The sequence below is a fragment of the Taudactylus pleione genome, unplaced genomic scaffold, assembly GCF_031769625.1.
Source record: "Taudactylus pleione unplaced genomic scaffold, aTauple2 ptg000290l, whole genome shotgun sequence".
NCBI classification, from domain to species: domain Eukaryota; kingdom Metazoa; phylum Chordata; class Amphibia; order Anura; family Myobatrachidae; genus Taudactylus; species Taudactylus pleione.
This window is the reverse complement of record NW_028284692.1, coordinates 2,621,241-2,640,897: the sequence shown is the minus strand read 5'-3', so window position 1 is coordinate 2,640,897 and position 19,657 is coordinate 2,621,241. Positions and strand designations below refer to the sequence as shown.

The following is a 19,657-nucleotide window of genomic DNA, read 5'->3' as shown; positions in this document are numbered from 1 at the left end:
ATTGGGCATACTGTAGGATCACCCATGTTTTACTACTTCCACATTATGGCTCTATTTATTAATGACCCTGGTCAGGTTTCGTTATTTACAAATATCACACTCCTAAAACCACCATGACACCTACGTAATACCCTCTCATTTATTTTCCATGTGGAACAGCTGAATCAGAATGGTAGAGAAACATACATGGAAAATGCAGGTAACATCATAGCACTCCATTGCTTTGAAAATGAACAAGTGATGGGACAGGAGGTAGAAGCCTCGCTCTGACCTGTTCAGGGTGTATACGCTCACATTGGGAGTCAGCTACCTTTCAAATTAAATGACTGTATTTTGCGCTTTTTCATTGTTAGCCACATATTAAACATTTTAAAGAGAACCTGTCAACAGGTCTGTTTATTGCTTTATTACATAGTAACTTATGCACTATGTAATTAACCATAGCAAAACGAATGTACCCATTTACCAGGAGGAGGAGCACTTAATATGGTGTTCTATCCCTGGCAGCTTCCACCATGTTTCTGAGCAGGACAGCTGTTGATGCGTTGTATTTAATGCTTTCTATCAGTGCAACAATCATTCCCTCAAAAGTCAGAAAATACAGGTGGGCAAGATACCTAGGAATTGTATAAATGTTCAAAACTATCTTTGGACACTGTAACACCACCAGTTAAGTCAAGCAATAATTCACAAATAAGTTTTGCTTTAATATTAAATTATAAACTATATATTTGTATCCCTTTGAACGTAATATTTTTCCAGTCCGAAACAATATGTATACAATACCTGAAGAAATTAGATAACTCCATAACTTTTCCTTTGTTAGTAGTAGGGAGAAGGACAGAATTGGGATAAAGGGACCTGGATTTAAGCAGGTTAACATACTATTGTTAATCCAGTAAGCAAGAGAAAATTGCAGTAGCCAAGACACAGAGGTGAGATTGACATTAACACTATACCATCACCATCCACTAGGTGGCACAATTGTAGCAGTATCAGAGATATTTGCCCAATCACAACTAGCAGCAGGTCAAGGGGAGTCCAATCAGCATGTACATGCTTGTAACTTGGGTTCCCCTCTAATTAAATCCCCTTAGCTGGGGAAATGTTGCAGAGATTTCAGGATAGATTCTAGAACTAAACATGATACAATATACATCATTACTCATTTAAATTATTGTATGGTTTATATGAGAGAGACACTAAACAGAAATGTTGTGCTCCCTTTCCGGTTTATGTAGCACTGAAGGAGTTATTTTATTGGAGGTCTGTCCATAATCATATAGTAGTGCTGTATACTGACAACATGTTTACAGTAAGCTCAGTAGACTTGATAAAAACTAATGATAGGAAAACATTTCAATGTTTAGAAGGTGCACCCACATGGTGACAGCCAGCCCAGCACACTGGTGTGAGGTAGCCACGTGCGTCTCTGAGCTCTAGTGCATAGTAAATGTCCCATGTCAGACGGGGTCTTTGCTGCCATCTATATGGCATTAGTTGGCAGTATGTAGCATCTCCTGCCAGTCTTTTTCACTGTCACAACATGTGCGGTTCTTAAAAAATGTCTTGATCAGTTTCTGGGCTTCTTCTTTTACTGAGGAAAGGAAGGACAATATCATGTTAATATGAGTATGTGATATGTACTAGAAAAGAACAATGGAAGTCAGGTGGCTTTGGGGCACGCGTAGCTCTGTCAAGACACATGATAGGTTTACCGTGTTTACGCATTGGTGCTTTGTTATCCCCCGCAAGGTGGTGAGACAGGTGTCGTGCAAACCCTTTAAAGAGATCCTGTGAAAAGATGAAATATGCACTCAGTATGACTGAACATACTCATCCATAAGTTTTATATATTCCCAACAATATTCAAAACTGACAAATTATATTTGCAATTAGCTGGTGCCCACAATGAAATCGCATCTAACATCATTTTTTTATTTGAGGTGTTCTAGTTGTATTGCTTTGCATAGGGGCCCTGTCAGGGGAGTGGCCCATCTGACCAGTAGCGCTATACAGACAGATGGCAGCAGTGCCTTCACCCATCACTCACGCCAAAGTCACGGAGTGCCCTGTGCACAGACTGCATGTAGCCGATCCTATTCAAGTGATTGCGGGCCCAAAGCCCCTCCCTCCCACCCTTTACCGGGCCACGTGCATGGTGCCACACCTATCGCTTGCATTTTTGTTATTGACAGATCAAGATGAAACAAAGTGCAGGTTATTTCTATGAGTTTCCACTACAAAATGGTGCATTTTTCATGAAAATCAGACACAAGGTTCTTATTATATTATTATAGATATCATGACTACATACCAAAAGCTAGTTGTTTTTCCCTCTGAATGTAAGCATTGTAAACAGCGCAATATGAGCTATCGCTTCAGCAGTTCTAAAATACCCTCCAGAACAATTACATGAAAATGTATCTCTCAGCTAACAATGACTTGCGAAAGACTGAAAATATCACTGCATCAATAATTACAATCACTTGTCCTAGAAGCTACTTTGTTTTTCTTTTTTAAACTAGCCATTTTGCAACCACCGCGTAGCTGACAAGATGGTGAGGGTCCTGCAATAGCAGAGCAGTGTAAGGAAGTGAAAAACGTCTCTACAATGTCACTCCTTTTTTTGAAGCTCACACCAGTTAAGACAACTCTAACCTGTCTAACCAACTCCTCCAGCACAGCATACCTCCCTCACCCATCCATCCAATACACAACCGTTGTTCTCCAACATGTGTCCTCTTCAAGCTCATTTTCCTTATTCAATCCATACATTCACCTCATCCATCACCCACATCAGTAACTACTAAGGCCACAGCTCTCCATCATTTGCCATCTAACGTTAAGACTCCCAGTGCACTGTGACCACCAGAATAAAGCCTAGCTTACTGGTCAGTAATGGTTTAAGAAACAAAACAGCAGGGATAGCATTTGGTGCTCATATGGTAGGAAGCAGATTGCCAAGTTCCAGTGTGATTCGTGTACAGATTTAGCCTCACACAAGTGTTGCATATCTAATTAATCAGTGCAGTCATGTGACGCTGTTTGTCGCATTCGTTTGCAATTTTCAGTTTAAAAAAAACGCAAAATATGTTCCTGGCATCTCACTTGTGCCAGTCGTCTCATGCCGCATGGCGTATTGAGGCTATGTGTAGGACGACACATCTGTAATAATTGGAGAATGATTACTTTGAGGCTGCTGTTTTTTATTGAGGCAAAAACAAATCCTACCCCCAAAAAAAGAAATTCAGAATGACATTGTCTATCAGTGTCTCTCGTATGGGAAAAAGTGTTTTGCAGTAAATTATGAGTTTGCTCCCTGGCATCTTGGATAGTAGAAATAGTAACAGCAGGAACTGCATAACATAATAACACGAAGTGGAAAATTAGGATAGGTAGTGGAAACAGGGAGAAACGCCCAGTGGAGCAAATGAACCCAGCACTCTGACTGAGCGGAGATGAAAGTCCAGAGAAAGTGGCTTCAGATGGTTTTGTCTTAAGAGAAATAAAATGGAATGTCCTTGGAAAAATGGTCCCAGGAAAGACTTTGGGGTGTATATAGTTACTTATAAATGTACTCCTAGGAGGAATTCTATAGGTGTGGACCATATGGCAAGAATAATAAAACCAGTATCTACAGCAATTGTTCTCAACTCCAGTCTGTCCTCAAGTGCCACCAACAGGTCATGTTTTGTGGATGTCTTTAATCATTTTGCTGGGTCAATAATTATCCCACCTGCTTCCACAGACAGAAACCTTCAAAACATGACCTGCGGGCAAACTTGAGGGTTGAGGACCACTTATGTATAGTATGCAATGGTTCAAATGCTCTTGGTCTAATAGATTCAAGAAATAACCTAGTGTATTAGCTTTTATGCTTTGGAATCCTGGTTGACAAATAAGGATGAAGTCAAATTGGGAATATAATAATTTTGAGAATTGATGAGGATTTCATTTCCTCACTTTTACAACAAAAATTACCTAACACAAATCTACAAACGTATTCAACCAACTACAGCAACAATGCCACAAGTAAAAAAAATAAAAGGGCTGACGAAGATCCCAATTGTGTGATTCATACATTTCTTACTTCGGGTCGTATTCAATTTGGAGCAAAAAGCCGTTTTTGCGTGTTTTTTTGCAAAAATTTTGCCTGTTTTTTTCCCTCCGTATTCAATTCCAGTCCGTTTTTGCCTATGTGAAAAGTCGATGCTCTGAAATAGGCGATACTTTTTCTCCACAGAATAGCAGGTGAAAAAAAGTGCAAAATCTATATTTTGGGGTGCAGATGTTGGGAAACCACTCAGAACCCTTGGTACACCCCCCAAAAGGACAATTCCCAAAAAAGGAAAAAAAAAAATACCAGGAACACTCCAAAAAACGCCTTAGAAATTTGGGGCGAAAATGAAAAATATCGGGGGACAACTTCTAAAACTAGCGAAATAAGGTTCTGGGGGTGCTCCAAGAAGGGGCCAAGTGTTTTTGAGAGTGCAGATGCTTGTATGACGGAGAAGTTTCACTTTTTCTAAAACTTCACTTTAGAGACATGAAAATATGCTAGTACCCATTTTCAAGTACCCCAAATTTGACAAGACTACTTATTTTCACAAAAAGGGATATGAGTTGTTTAAAGAGACTACAGATTGTCCTTTCAACAGTAACAGTATAATCCATCAATGCAAGGCTGAGAGATGGTTAAGACTTTGCTAATGGTGATAAAATAGAGTTTACTTTCACCTCTGAGGCAAATGCAAACTTCCCACGTTAACTTCTATACCTGATGCATGAATCTGGGGCGTACCAGTATCTGAGGATGTGAAGGATTCATTTGCAAAAGCTAGGATTAATTTGCAAAAGCTAGATGAGGAATTTCCGATCCAGACTCAATTATTTTATCAGTGTTTACAAAGACACTACTGACCTATGACCTAACACAACATCAAGTTGTCGATTGCACACTGGCAGCACAACACGTTTGGAGGTGTCATCAGGCCCAACAGGAGGGTTCTGACTGGAAGTATACTCTGGAAATGGTAAAATGTACCTTGTCCTGTTTCATGAATGGGCTCACACACATGTATACTACCCATGAGCATATTTTGAGTGCCTGGCAGTATACCCCACTGTCATAGAATGTTCTCTGCTTACGTTATGACCTATGCACTGATTTATTGTGCTAATATACACCAATTTGGAACTTTGGAAATGTACTTTAAGTTCAGCTGAGTCAATTACATGTTCTTAAACAAAAACATACATGTAGGGACACAATATTTAGCATCAACGTTTAACTTACAGAATTTCACACAGATCTGAATTTCAGTTTCGGATGGAATAAGGCTCTGACCGTCAGTAAAAATACATGTAGAAAGACAGAAATGCCATACTTACCTTGGATGCAAACTTTCCTTCACGGAAGAAAGGGGTCAAGTACTTCACCACTATGTCAGCTGTCTGTTTCAGGTTTAGCACTTTATTCCCAGGAGGAGGCTGCAAAATTTTAGCTGTTCCTTCCTTGTCTTCTTGGCTGAGGTTTGGGTCAAAGGTCACTTTCTTTTTTCCATGGCTGCTGCCTTTCTCATGGTGATATAAGATGGAGGATGATTTTTCTTCTCTCCTAATCCTTTTTGTAGACGGTTCCCCAATTTCCTGGCCAAACAATTTGGTGTTAACCTTAGTTTTCACAACCATGTTAAACCCAGAAAAGGTGTCATTAACAGATAATGGATAAGTGATGTACCCCAGAAAAACATCTCAGACAACTGACCTCCTCATCTGATGCCTTTCTCTTGGGCTCGGGAGATCTTGACAGGCTGGAGCTATGTAGCAAGCATAATTATTTTTTTACATTTTTTTTTAAATGTATCATTTAACATATCCAAGAGTAAAACAACTAAACAGGCTTACCTACTGTGCTTTTGGTCTGTATCTGAGTTCACTTCTTGAGTCTTCTGTGAAGTTTCCAGACAGAAGGACTTATTAGACAGCTCCTGGTTTTGTAATGGTTTTATATTTAGGGTATCTCTAACACTTGTTTCTGATAGCTGCACATCTTGGACATGTGTAGCCTTTAAAGTGTTTACACATAGATTGCCAGTGAGGTTATTTGAGTCCAATGACGGTTCAGGTAAATTGTTCCATGAGAGATTGTTTTTTTCTAATGGCTGGATAACCAGGCTATCTGATTTGCTTGGACCTGACACGCTTCCAACAGGTTCCCCAATATTACCCTCATGCCCATTAAAGAGGTCTAAACTGAAGGCATCTTGGTTTTGAGAGGTATTACTGATGGAAGGGCTATCATAAACAGTAGGACTGGCACTCTTTCCCATACAAGGGACAGTAGATAAGGACTTGGATTTACCCTCTGATAAGAAAAACTTGGAAATGTCTTGAGAGTCTTTAGCTGCAGTGTAGGCCAGCTCTTGCTGCTTCTTGCTAGGCCGGGGCTTTTTGTTTGGGCTGTTTTCTTTTTTGCTGGGGCTTTCAGTGTTCTTAGGAAGAGGACTGGCACTGCCAGGCTCAAGCTGCTGCATAGATTCTGGCTCAGTCTGTGGTGGTCCAGTTTCCAATGAAAGGGATTGCAGCAAATTTGATGCAGATTGAAAGAGAGATGGTGCCCCCACTCTCTTACCTTTAAACTGAATGGAAAATAAGAAACACTGTTGTCATGAAGGCACTAGTACAATATGAGCAGATTATGAGTGCACAGGTTAGTTATAAGGACCAGTAATGAACTAAGGGCCTGATTCAGCTTCAGATGGAATAGCTAAGCTGCTCGCAAGCATTTTAGCTATTCCGTCTGTGCTGATATGGTAATGCAGCAGGAGGCATCACGCCCCCTGCTGCATTACGTATCCGACCCATTGGGTCACGCAGCCAGCCGAAGAGGCCAGGAAATCTCCGTCAGTCGAAGGAGATCCAGGCCTTTTCACTCCCCTACAATGGCAGCGACATACCTCCGTTTCAGGAAACGGAGGCCATCGCCGCCCCCAAACGGCAGCAGACTGTCAATCACTGACAGTCTGCTGCCAGTTTACGTGCGGGCTCGCAGACACGTCCTGCACTGCTGAATTAGGCCCTAAGTGCCTTATTTAGAACTAGGTGTATATCCAGCTAGACGGTGCACCTGAGCAGACTATGAGTGCACAGGTTAGTTATAAGGACCAGTAATGAACTAAGGGCCTCATATAGAACTAGGCAAAAATCCAGCTAGACTGTCACTTTGGCAAAGGTTCTGCTGTTGGGCCCTTCACATTTAGGGGGGAATTCAATTAACAGTGGTAATTTACCGCCGGTGAAAAAGGGTGGTAGCCTCTGGCTTTAACGCCCCGGGGCTATTCAATTAGAGACCCTTTTTCTCGCCCAATAAATTACTGTGTTAACCATAGAATCAGTGATAAGTTCTCAGGCCTGAGGGTTAACACAGTCGCTGCACCCGTAAACAGGCTAATTAACGCATATTTCTTTATGAGCCAGCTCCTGCTAAAAAGAATCCTTGTTAACTGCAGCCTGCAGGATGCCTTCGGCTGTAATTAAATAGCACCTCTGCGTTAATTAGTCTGTGGTAAATGACAGCGGCTAACTGAATTTGCCCCTTAAAGTTTCATTGCTAAATGAAGCACTAAATGTTTAGGTTATGCCACCTTAAGATCAATCACATTTATTTATTTATAATTTCAAAAACAGTGATGCCCATCAGTAGTGTGTCAGAGTAACCATTTTCAACTCCATATACTCTTACAAACCGTATTCATCCGAGAAGCTGGAATAAATCCATCTTCATTTGTGTCCACTTTTGTCTCCGTCTTCTGTGAACAGTCAGATGTTCCAAGCACAGCATAAAGCTCACCATCCTTTGACGCCTTATTGATCTCAGCCACCTGGAGGGAAAGGTAGGTGTGGAATTTATCCACTATGCAGCACACTGTAATTGTCAATAAAGATACAGGGTATGTGCTACTGTCAGTCCACTATAAGGTCAAAATATTTTTAGACACTGCGGTCGTCAATAACTTGCACAAAGCCTCCTGCTTTTTACTATTTCACTTCCATAGGGTCCTAAAGTAGGGAATCTGATATTCGCTAATTACCAAATTTTAAAACAAAGTGCAAATATGTGTTGTTATAGACACATTTAAATGATAGCACGAGAAATTTAAAAAACCCAAAAACTATGAGGTCAATCCAATTAGGTGCGAATTGCGAGTAGCGAGTTTGTTTCATAAAACTCGTAGACCTCGCATGAATGCGCGCTCCCGAGAATTCTCCAATCCAATGAAAAATGCCTATTCGAGGTACTCAACCCCCCAAAATTGATAAGTTCATTAACAGGACCGTATAGAAGGCTATTTGTGGGCATTAGGAAAGTACTGAAGGTTTTTAAATGGTGTAAAACGTCTGATTTGTGTTTTATTTAAAAAAAATATGCAAAAAAATGATAAAAAGCTAACTTTTTCATTTAATCTCACATTAATTTAAACGAAAAATGCAAAAAAAAAAAAGTAGGAAAAAAGGAGATTTTGGGGTACTTTGAAAAATTGTATAAAAAAAATGATTAAAAAAAAATTCTTTTTCAATCAAAAAATACTGTAATTACATTTGGAGTGCCTTATTTAGGGGTAAATTGATGCCATTTGTTTCACCCCAAATAATGCCAAGTAATTATTGGACTAATTAAGCTAATTGGAAACTCCCATTTGCCTAATTAGTCAGTAGGGGGGGGGGGGGGCGTCCAAGGGGTTCAGCCCAAGGTACCGACATTTTAACCTTAAAATAAAGATTTTCCTTTCCATCTCTCGAATGGAAAAATGTGAATTCACTGGTTCAGTGCGAGTTGCTAATTGGACTGCAAAATGAATTCGATTGGGCGAATTTGAAAAGAAAACAGCAACTAGCACCTAACTGGATTGACCTGTATAAATCGTATTTATGTACTGTGTGAAAACATTTTTTTAAAAGAAAAGTTGTATATTCCCCTTGTGTTGAATGTGGATTTTAACATCAAACATGTGAAATATGAAAAAGAGGTAAAGTTCAATACCAGAGGGAACATTAAAGGAGTAGTTGTAAACGGCACCAGGTATCCAATCATTTGCCATCTTCCCTGCTTCACAACCAATTAAATACTTCCCTTTCAGTACTAACACCTCATCAAAAGTTGTAGAATTTGTTACTATTTTTTCTTTCTTCGTACACCGTGTTCTGTCTATGTGAAGATCAAAGTCTCCCCTGTCAACTTGACCATCTACTTTTTCAGGCCTTACCTTTTTCAGCACTCCTGCTTTGTAGAGATTTGACACCTTGCTGCTGCGGAAAACCTCATATTCCAAGTCCACAGCAGATGAAGCAACATCAGTCCTGAAGGACGGAGTTGAACACAGACATGGTTATGAGGAGGAATATACTGCGAGAGTCTTATGGACACATTGCATATAGGAATACATTGTGGTCCTGCTTAAGAATTGTCAGAGGAAATAGCTACCCATGCATGAATCGCGCACACACAGACATGCACACGTCCATGAAGAACTAAAAAACATCTTCTTACCTGTACAGTATATCGGTCCCCTGTACATTTTTACTGAGCGCTTCCACCAGCATCTTCAGGCAGTGCTCCCGAGCCTATAAGCACAGGGGTTATCAGTCTAGTAACCGTTACACTGAGCACTGCTTAGTTACTAGAAATATATGATACAGCTTAGTAAATGAAAATAAATATCTAATCGAAATTACATTGTGGTTATTGGACACACTGTTCAGTTACCATTTTGCAGTTGTCGAGTGGGCCGGAAGTGGAGTTAAATTAGTTAGACCTCACACACTACAATTTCTGAGTGTAAAATTGTATTAAAAAAAAATAGTTAGTTTTTAATAGAAAATGAAAACCCCTTTTAACGCCAGAGTTGGTCACACCACTAGGACCAGTCCAATTGTCATGGGTTTTCATTGTCAGTTTTGCTGGCTATCATTTTCTTATATTCCCCTTTTTTTTTGCAGTTCCCATAGGGCTTTCTTTGGGTAACATAATACAAAACATCACAAAAAAATATAAATGTTTCAAAGTTTTTCCTAGCAGTGATTCCAATAAGTATCCCCTATTTTAATTACTAATAGATCCATTGCAAACTACATCTACAAGTAACCACAACAGTTAGATCCATTTCAGGGGTGTGATAATTTATTCTGCTCTATTAAGCAAGGAAACTTCTAGTGACGTCACACCTAAAGAGTTAACACCTAGTACTAAGAGAAGCTCAATATAGTATATTAATATTGTGAGCAGCACAACTGAAAGAAGCGGCAAAAATCAAAGCTTAATGGGGATGGTGAATTAGAAGTAGTATATACTCCCAAAAGTTTATACTCCCCAATTCAACCCCGCTGACACCTGAACCAAAAATTTATTACAGTTTCAGTGTAACACCAAAACAAAACAAAAATAAAAGTCAAACAAAAATAAAAGAAAGTTTTAAAAGAGAATTCCACTGAAAACTGAGAAGAGTTCCTCAATATCTGCCACGTTCCCTTTGCTCCTGCTAATCGGCCCTTTCTTCATTCAGGCAACTTGCTAAACACTAGCAGCATCCTGCCAGAGGGGGCGTACTGGATAACATGGAATGCCAGGTAAGTTACCTTTTGGAATATTTTTTTTTTTACATCCGATATTGCAGACTGTTTCCGCTATAAGATGAATTATCCATTGGGGCTATCTACTTAACAGTAAAATAAGAGCAACATGTAATGCACCCCATGACTGAGGACTCTTCCATAGCCATTTGCTATTATGGAGCCTGTTATAGCATTAAAACTAAAAGACAGACCTGTAAATATCTATCTGTTCCCTGTGTCATGTGTGCAAGCATTACAAAGATACACAGATATTAGCATTTAATATACACAAACATAAATTTGAGTTATATCCATTTGTCACCCATACCGTATGCTCACAAATGTAAACCCTCCTCCCCTGCATCCTCTCAGCTATTGCTCCTTAGTACATAAACAAGACCTCATACTGTGAGGGTTGTCACACTAATACTTGTCTCATACAGGAAGTTATTAAAGATCTTTAGCAATTTGCTCACAGTACCCTCAAGTTTGGGACATTGCCAGAAAAGCTGTATAAAGGTGGCTGTACACTTAATACATGCGCCCATAATGCCTGTAATTGTGTTACAGCTGGAGGTAACAAAAGGAGAATTGGGTGGGAACATTCAACTCTTTCTACAGTTGACAAGATTTAAGGATCTGTCACACATTCCATGGCTGTCTATAGGGACAACTTTCTATGAGAAACTTGGCAATGTTGTAGTGTATGTTAACACTGGTGGTCGAAGATGTGGTAAGGAAAAGTCAGTTTATACACACATCAGGCAGCACTTAAGCTGGGTATACAGTGAGACACTGTCGGCACGATATGTCGTTTCCGGCCGAATCAGAATGACATATCGGTCGCGTAGCTCAGTGTGTATGGCTAATATGCGTGCCCCCACGGCCGCATACGGTATAGTCCAGTCGGCCATGCTGAACGTCTAACCGGACGATATCGCATGCAGCCCCGTTGCAGGTAATGAAGGACGGAACAGGAGGTCATTAATTACCCCGTTCTAATGTGTACCCGAAGGTACGATATGTTCTCCTGTCGGTACATATCGTACCGGTACACATCACTCAGTGTGTACCCGGGCTTTAGTCCAAAATCTGGCAGAATACAGCATTGAATCAATAATTGTGCCTACCCTTTCAGTGATGGTAATTACATGACTTATGTCTGAGTTACAGCTGAATACATACAATGGTACAAACATCTTAGCAGGAAATGTGTATAGAGGTGTCTAAAAAGCCCTTGTAGATCATTTAAATGTAGCAGGAGCTTTGTATCACCAAAATGAAATATTTTTTATAAAACATATATTGTCATGAACACTATTATCAAGGTGTTTCTTGGTTTTACCATTACCACTTCCTCAGGATACGGTCTCATATATTTTACACAAAAGCCCGTATCTCTGTCCCAGACAGACTGAATTTGTGACAACTTAAAGGAATGTCACAATAGGGAATTTTTGTCTACTCTCTCTCTATAATATAGGCAGTGTACAGTGTCCCACACACACCTGACCGACTAAAGTGTATTCATTTAGTACTCCCACGCCACTTTTATAGCCAATATAACAAACATTGGATTCAACATCTGTGGACAGTTCTTAAGCAACTGGCCACCATGACACACTATTTTCCATGTCTATTTCTATTAGATCAAGAAGCAAGACCTAAACTTAAGTGTATTATTATACACAAAACCTCATAATCGCATGTATTTTGGAATGAACAGCAAAAGTATTCCCAAGTCTGTTGAAATATACATATGGTTCCTAACCCAGAGCATATAAAAAATCTATTTTCCATGTCCTATGGTTTATATGGTTAATATGGAAGATGTTGTTAACTGTGCCTCAGATTACTGCCTAAACAATCCCTACTATAATCCACCACTAACTATGACAAATTACTGGAGGCAATTAAGTTTATTAATTGAACTTTACTGAATGTTATACAAAAATCCTTCTAACACCTGGACACGTGCCACAAATTATGAGAAATAATTCATTCTCAACAGCATATAATCACTATACCCAAAACATCACAATATACTATTTTCTCTCTACTGTAATGAACATACATATTGTACACCCATAACTTACACAGCGTACTCACTCTACACTAACATCCCAACACATACCGTTCTACTCCACACAATATACACTAACATCCCAACACATACCGTTATACTCCACACAATATACGCTAACATCCCAACACATACCGTTCTACTCCACACAATATACACTAACATCCCAACACATACCGTTCTACTCCACACAATATACGCTAACATCCCAACACATACCGTTCTACTCCACACAATATACACTAACATCCCAACACATATCGTTCTACTCCACACAATATACACTAACATCCCAACACATACCGTTCTACTCCACACAATATACACTAACATCCCAACACATACCGTTCTACTCCACACAATATACACTAACATCCCAACACATACCGTTCTACTCCACACAATATACACTAACATCCCAACACATACCGTTCTACTCCACACAATATACACTAACATCCCAACACATACCGTTCTACTCCACACAATATACGCTAACATCCCAACACATACCGTTATACTCCACACAATATACGCTAACATCCCAACACATACCGTTATACTCCACACAATATACGCTAACATCCCAACACATACCGTTATACTCCACACAATATACACTAACATCCCAACACATACCGCTATACTCCACACAATATACACTAACATCCCAACACATAACGTTATACTGCACACAATATACACTAACATCCCAACACATACCGTTATACTCCACACAATATACACTAACATCCCAACACATACCGTTATACTCCACACAATATACACTAACAACCCTACACATACCGTTACACTCCACACAATATACACTAACATCCCAACACATACCGTTATACTCCACACAATATACGCTAACATCCCAACACATACCGTTATACTCCACACAATATACGCTAACATCCCAACACATACCGTTATACTCCACACAATATACACTAACATCCCAACACATACCGCTATACTCCACACAATATACACTAACATCCCAACACATAACGTTATACTGCACACAATATACACTAACATCCCAACACATACCGTTATACTCCACACAATATACACTAACATCCCAACACATACCGTTATACTCCACACAATATACACTAACAACCCAACACATACCGTTATACTCCACACAATATACACTAACATCCCAACACATACCGTTACACTCCACGCAATATACACTAACATCCCAACACATACCGTTCTACTCCACACAATATACACTAACATCCCAACACATACCGTTCTACTCCACACAATATACACTAACATCCCAACACATACAGTTCTACTCCACACAATATACACTAACATCCCAACACATACCGTTATACTCCACACAATATACACTAACATCCCAACACATACCGTTATACTGCACACAATATACACTAACATCCCAACACATACCGTTCTACTCCACACAATATACACTAACATCCCAACACATACCGTTATACTCCACACAATATACACTAACATCCCAACACATACAGTTCTACTCCACATAATATACACTAACATCCCAACACATACCGTTCTACTCCACATAATGCATAGTTGTGAACAACTATATACACTGACACCCCAGCACATGTCTACAGTGATACATTTACACAAGTTGTGCACCCTACTATATTCCCAACTTTCTATACTAATTATACTAATCCCCAAACATTACATATACTGTAACCACTACTGGCAACAGTAGAGCATTAACATGAACCAGTAAAGGCCACACTTTACACTATGTTTCACCAATGACTACAATAGCACCTGAATGTAGTCCACAAATCCCACATATTACATGAGGGGCCTGATTCAGGGTTGGACACAATGCAGATGTTTATGCAGTTGGCTGCAGCAAATAATAATTTTAAAAAATATATATATATATATTTTTTTTTTTTGAGGGGGCGTGGCCACACCTCCTTACATTAGGCCACATACCTCGTAAGTACCCCGGCCCGGCCCAGCTCTCTACCACCATGGTGTCTGCCTTCCCAGAAAAGTGTAGGGCCATTAATGGTGGAGTCAACAATATGGTGACATGTAACACAATATTGTTGTATAATTGGTCTCTGTTTTTCGGCTCTTACCTTGACAGTGAGTTTGGAGATTTTGTCATTAGCTCCATCTTTAAGTGGACAGTCCTCACCTATTATTGCAAAGATACAAAATGATGGATCACAATAATGTTACCAAATTGTTAGTGCATATATTAAATGTATGGAAGATACATCAAAAGAGCACAAATCTAAAAAAGATAAAAAAACACAGATTACATTTCACTGTGTTTTTTATTTTTGTAACTTTTCCAATTTCTAGTTAGAATGGAGCCAAGTTAACTTAATTACTCTGATAGTTATCCTGTGTTTTTTTTGGTCCCAGTTAACCCTCCCTCTACTGCAGGGTAACCCTGGTGATCACCAGCGTGTAAACAAATGTGGGAGTGCAGCATAAATATAATGGAGCTGTTATGAATAGTTGGTAACAGTCTCTTTGAAGTCCCAGCAGGACAGAAAGCATTCCGAATATAGAACGCTTTCCATGTTTCTATGATGGTGCTAGAAATCCTGCCATTCTGCTCAATCATTTGCCATCTCTTACCAGAGCCGGTCATCAATACGACTGTGGTGAGATACATCCTAATGGCTAGGGACGTGTGTGATATTATCGAGGATGACAGATCATATTATGGAAGCCTAGTATATACATTCCTGAAGCACAATTCAGCAAAGGGAGACTTTGATAACAGAATGTTGCATAGGATAAAAGTTTACTGAGAGAATTATTTGAAATGCCTTCACGTACTTGGAGGAACAAATTCTTGGAGATCTTTGCTCTGAAACAAGTAAAGACACAAAGGAAGAGGAGATTAGATGACTGTGCTTGTCCACCTGGCTAGAGAAATCACCAGGTTCCACTCTTACCTTCCTCATATTCATCTGCTTCTGATAGAAGCTGTTCCACTGTCGTGTACGATTGTCGGATGAGTCCTCCCGTTCTCCATCAGAATCACTATCATATCTAGAAATAAAATGCAGGCAGAAAAGAATAACAACAAAAGTATACATGTCCAAAACAGATGCAAAATACCTTTATACAAGTCTGCAACATCCACCCATCGATCAAGTATTACACAGTTGGACAGATCACTTACCTGGCGAAGCCGTACCCTTTTTTTCCCCCTTCATAAAGATCCGGCTCATATCCAAATGGTCCAGATGGAGCCCCGGGCTGCTGGATGCAGGTCCTGCTTCTTCCGTTCAAAAGCAAACCCTGCAAGTGTTCAATCTGTTGCTTCACTGCCCGCGGATTCTTACAGCAGTCACAGCACATATTACACAGCGGCTTCTCGTCACCAAAATATGATGCAATAGCAGCGTGTCGGCACCTGAGGAAGGAATGAACGCACATTACTGGTATCAAAGATACAACAAGCACAATAGACAGATTTATAACACAGAGATAATGATGATATAATTAAAATACATTTTGCTCGGGTTTAGTCCATTCTCATATTAAATGTTTTATTTAAACGACAGGAAGGAGAAGAAGCGCAACTTTAAAAAGAATCCACTTTAAATGTGGCCCATTCTGTTATTGTTGTGGCAAAACCTTCCAGTTCACACATGAAATAATAATAAGAAGTTAGCATAACTTTGTAAGCCTTTCCTTTCAAAGGTGAGATGTGTATTCAAAGTTAAAGTATATGGTGCAGTCAACAGTACCTGTACTACCTTTGGCAGCTTGCTATATAGAGTGGTCTCTGATGGTATTGTTAGAGTATGAAGATAGCTGCAAGAAGGACAACTATTAGGGTGAGGTCTGGATGACATGTGATCAGAATAATAACTCTCTATGTCCTAATTATTGTGTTTGCTTTACGTGCTTTCCAGAATTGTGGTGTCAAACAGAGCTAAAGTATGGCGTTTCCCATACAGACATAGATTATTAGTTCCCTAACCACTTGAAAGCACCCAGACTAAACACATCAATAACAAAGCAATGACTACTTTGGCAAGCAACACATCATTCTATGTAAACAAGTAAGATGGCTGGTGTAAAGTACAGGTACATACCATTCTTTAAGTTACGTCTACCTGAAAATACTGCACTTAGGGGGACTTCAATTAAATGCGATGTGCTGTTTCAGAAGGGAACATTGCGACCATCCAGTTGAATTTAATTACCCCCCTTTAGTGATTTTACAGATTATTCTACAAAGACGGAGATCGTAGCCAAGAGCTTATAGGAACACTGGGCCTGATTCAGCAAGGATCGCAATTGCAATACTGCACGAATGCAGCTTTACAATTGCAATCCTTGCAATAATGCGAATACAGCAGGAGGTTTATGACACCCCCTGCTGCATTTGCGATCCAAGCACTGCATCGGTGGTCGATGGTGGATGGATGGCCAGCTGAGTAAACCTCAGCTTTCCCAGGCTGGCTGGTTTGCGAGCCCAGCAGACTGCGAACGCCCACGCAGTCCCTGGGCTGGCTACTCCCGGAAAATGGGGCAGACACGTCCCGTTTCCGGGAATGCCGGCCGACTTCGCCCCCGCACCGCCCCTTAAATGCCTCTGCATGTCAATCAGGCAGAAGCATTCAAAAGCTTGCGTGCATCTTAGCAGGACCCATTCTGCACACTCGCATAATGGGTCCTGCACACGCGCAGATTCCCAATAATCGGGAATCTGCGTCCAGCAGTGCTGAATCAGGCCCACTGTTAGATGTAAAGAAATGCTCGTATTGAAAGAATTATCATACGGATCAAGAAACGGTTTCATCAAGTCAGGTCTTTAAAAAGGGTATCCTATAAAATTAGGCAATAAGTTCCCTGTGGAAGAACTTTCATTGTAACAGAATATCATATAGACAAGGTTCCATCACAAGTGATTTAATCACTCACACTGTATAAAATTCTGTAATAGACTCCATACATGACACAGTATAAATTTATTTCAATAAAAGTTTTTCTTTAAATAAACAATAGGGGATAAGTATGTCCTATGATAAGCGATTTAGGATGAGAGTCAGGAGTTTTATTTCATGTACATTGTAGTTCCCAGTTTTCACTGCAGTTCTGCTCATTGGCACCACAGCTAAATATGGGCCTGATTCACTACGGTATGCAATATTGCGTACACACGTGGTTCAACTGCGATAGTATGCTAACCCATTGCAATCGCAATGCAAACTCCGCAATACATAAAGACGCCCACATTACATTGCACACATCCGTAATACTTAGCAGAATAGTGAAACCATCGGTACAATTGAGTACCATCGCGGCCTCACGCACATTTGCAGAAGCTCTGACCTTACTCAGAAATTGCTAACAACCACACACGCTATGAGACCTCAGACTGCTTATGGCATCGCAGTGGATAATTTATGCATGCCCCTGCAACGGCATGCTAACGCACTGGCACGCCTGCGTTTCCCCGACCACCACCCCATCACCAACCATAAACAGTGCTTCCTGTCAAGCAATCTGTGAGGGGTCTACTTAGCCTCTGCGATAGCAGTCCCGATTGCAATAGCTATTTCGCGCACAGCAATACATACGCAGTACGCAACAATTGGCCGATTGTGTGCGTATTAGCAACTGTGTTCCTTGCTGAATCAGGCCCTATGCAGTGTATCTCATAATGTACTATTCTGTCTATATACTTTATTGTACTTTGTATAATGATAATGCTTCAATAAAAATAAAATGGACAATACATAAGAAATACAGATACAGTATATCCATTTACCATATGTAATTAATATGCAATCTTAAAAATTCCAAGTAGACTGTGTGCCATAGTAGCACCAAACATTTTTCATTTGTTGCACAAAATACAATGTTCAGCAGCTCACATGTAACCAGTTATATTTTGGTATAAAATGATACTATTACGAGTCATAATTGGACACAGGCCCATTTTGTAGATGGATCTTGTGTCTTTCTTCACACTGGGCATGCATCTGAGCATACGCAACTTTGAGCAACTACGGCCAATTCGTATCTCAGACTCATCTCCATTTGCAGCTGAATGGGTGTAACTGGGAGGAACCTGGATCTTTGCACATAGGCTGGGTGGTAAAATTACTAAAGTGAGAGTGTTTAGAAGTGGAGATGTTGCCAATAGCAACCAATCAGATTCTACTTAACATTTAACTAGCATCTTCTATAAGATAATAGCTCAAATCTGATTGGTTGCTATGGGCAACATCTCCACTTCTAAAAACTCTCTCTTTAGTAAATATACCCCTAAGTGTCTGAAGACAAGTCATAGGCATGTAGACGGAGTTGCGGGCTATACAGAGTTAAGCGTACAGAGAACCAGATTTGTTGTACCAGGTATATGGTAGAAATGCGCGCTGCTAATGAGGACTGTTATTTCCAAAAGCAAATCAATAGAGGCAATGCTGTCAACTTTGAATGCAGTCCTTAGTGACCGCCCAAACATAAAATCCCAGTCTTCCTAGGTAACTAAGTACAGGAGCCCCTGCACATGCAGGATCACTAACAAGAAGTTCAGATGTGGCAGGGGTAACAAAGGTAGTGTTGTACAAGTGTAAGCTTAAACCATAAAGGATGACATAGCTTTTGGGTTAGGTGGCTGCCCTGACTGGCTGCAGGGTAAAGTGTGGCAGTCCACGGCACCTGCTGTTAGTAGAGAAGACTCAAAGCCTCAGGAGTAATTGTAAGGCCCAGACGTGGCTACCAACACAATCGCCATTGGGCGTATCGGCTCTCAGGCACTAGGAGGCTTGCACCATGCCTCTGGACTGGGTAGAATGCAGATGGAAGATCCCAGCAGAGGCAAATGCCTCATCAGGTTAGTGATCACCAGTACCTGATCCGGGGAATGGTGTAAGTAATGTATTCTTGGCACGCATTAGGCCTCTTATTACCAACTGAGCACTGTTTAAA

General features: G+C 40.2%; 1 protein-coding gene across 2 annotated transcripts in view; it reads right to left on the bottom strand.

Annotated features, from left to right (window-relative positions):
• Positions 1 to 19,657, bottom strand: part of RECQL5 (RecQ like helicase 5) — a 111,861-nt gene continuing 92,204 nt past the window's right edge. For both annotated transcript variants that reach the window (XM_088482549.1, XM_088482550.1), the window contains exons 10-21: positions 15,888 to 16,121; positions 15,658 to 15,754; positions 15,539 to 15,569; positions 14,824 to 14,882; positions 9,554 to 9,627; positions 9,270 to 9,363; positions 7,752 to 7,886; positions 5,911 to 6,644; positions 5,771 to 5,822; positions 5,395 to 5,652; positions 1,719 to 1,794; positions 1 to 1,597 (exon numbers count right to left, since the gene is read on the bottom strand). In XM_088482549.1, the coding sequence (XP_088338675.1) occupies positions 1,497 to 1,597; positions 1,719 to 1,794; positions 5,395 to 5,652; positions 5,771 to 5,822; positions 5,911 to 6,644; positions 7,752 to 7,886; positions 9,270 to 9,363; positions 9,554 to 9,627; positions 14,824 to 14,882; positions 15,539 to 15,569; positions 15,658 to 15,754; positions 15,888 to 16,121 (1,945 nt within the window). In that variant the 3' untranslated portion in view covers positions 1 to 1,496. The remainder of the gene's footprint in view (positions 1,598 to 1,718; positions 1,795 to 5,394; positions 5,653 to 5,770; positions 5,823 to 5,910; positions 6,645 to 7,751; positions 7,887 to 9,269; positions 9,364 to 9,553; positions 9,628 to 14,823; positions 14,883 to 15,538; positions 15,570 to 15,657; positions 15,755 to 15,887; positions 16,122 to 19,657) is intronic.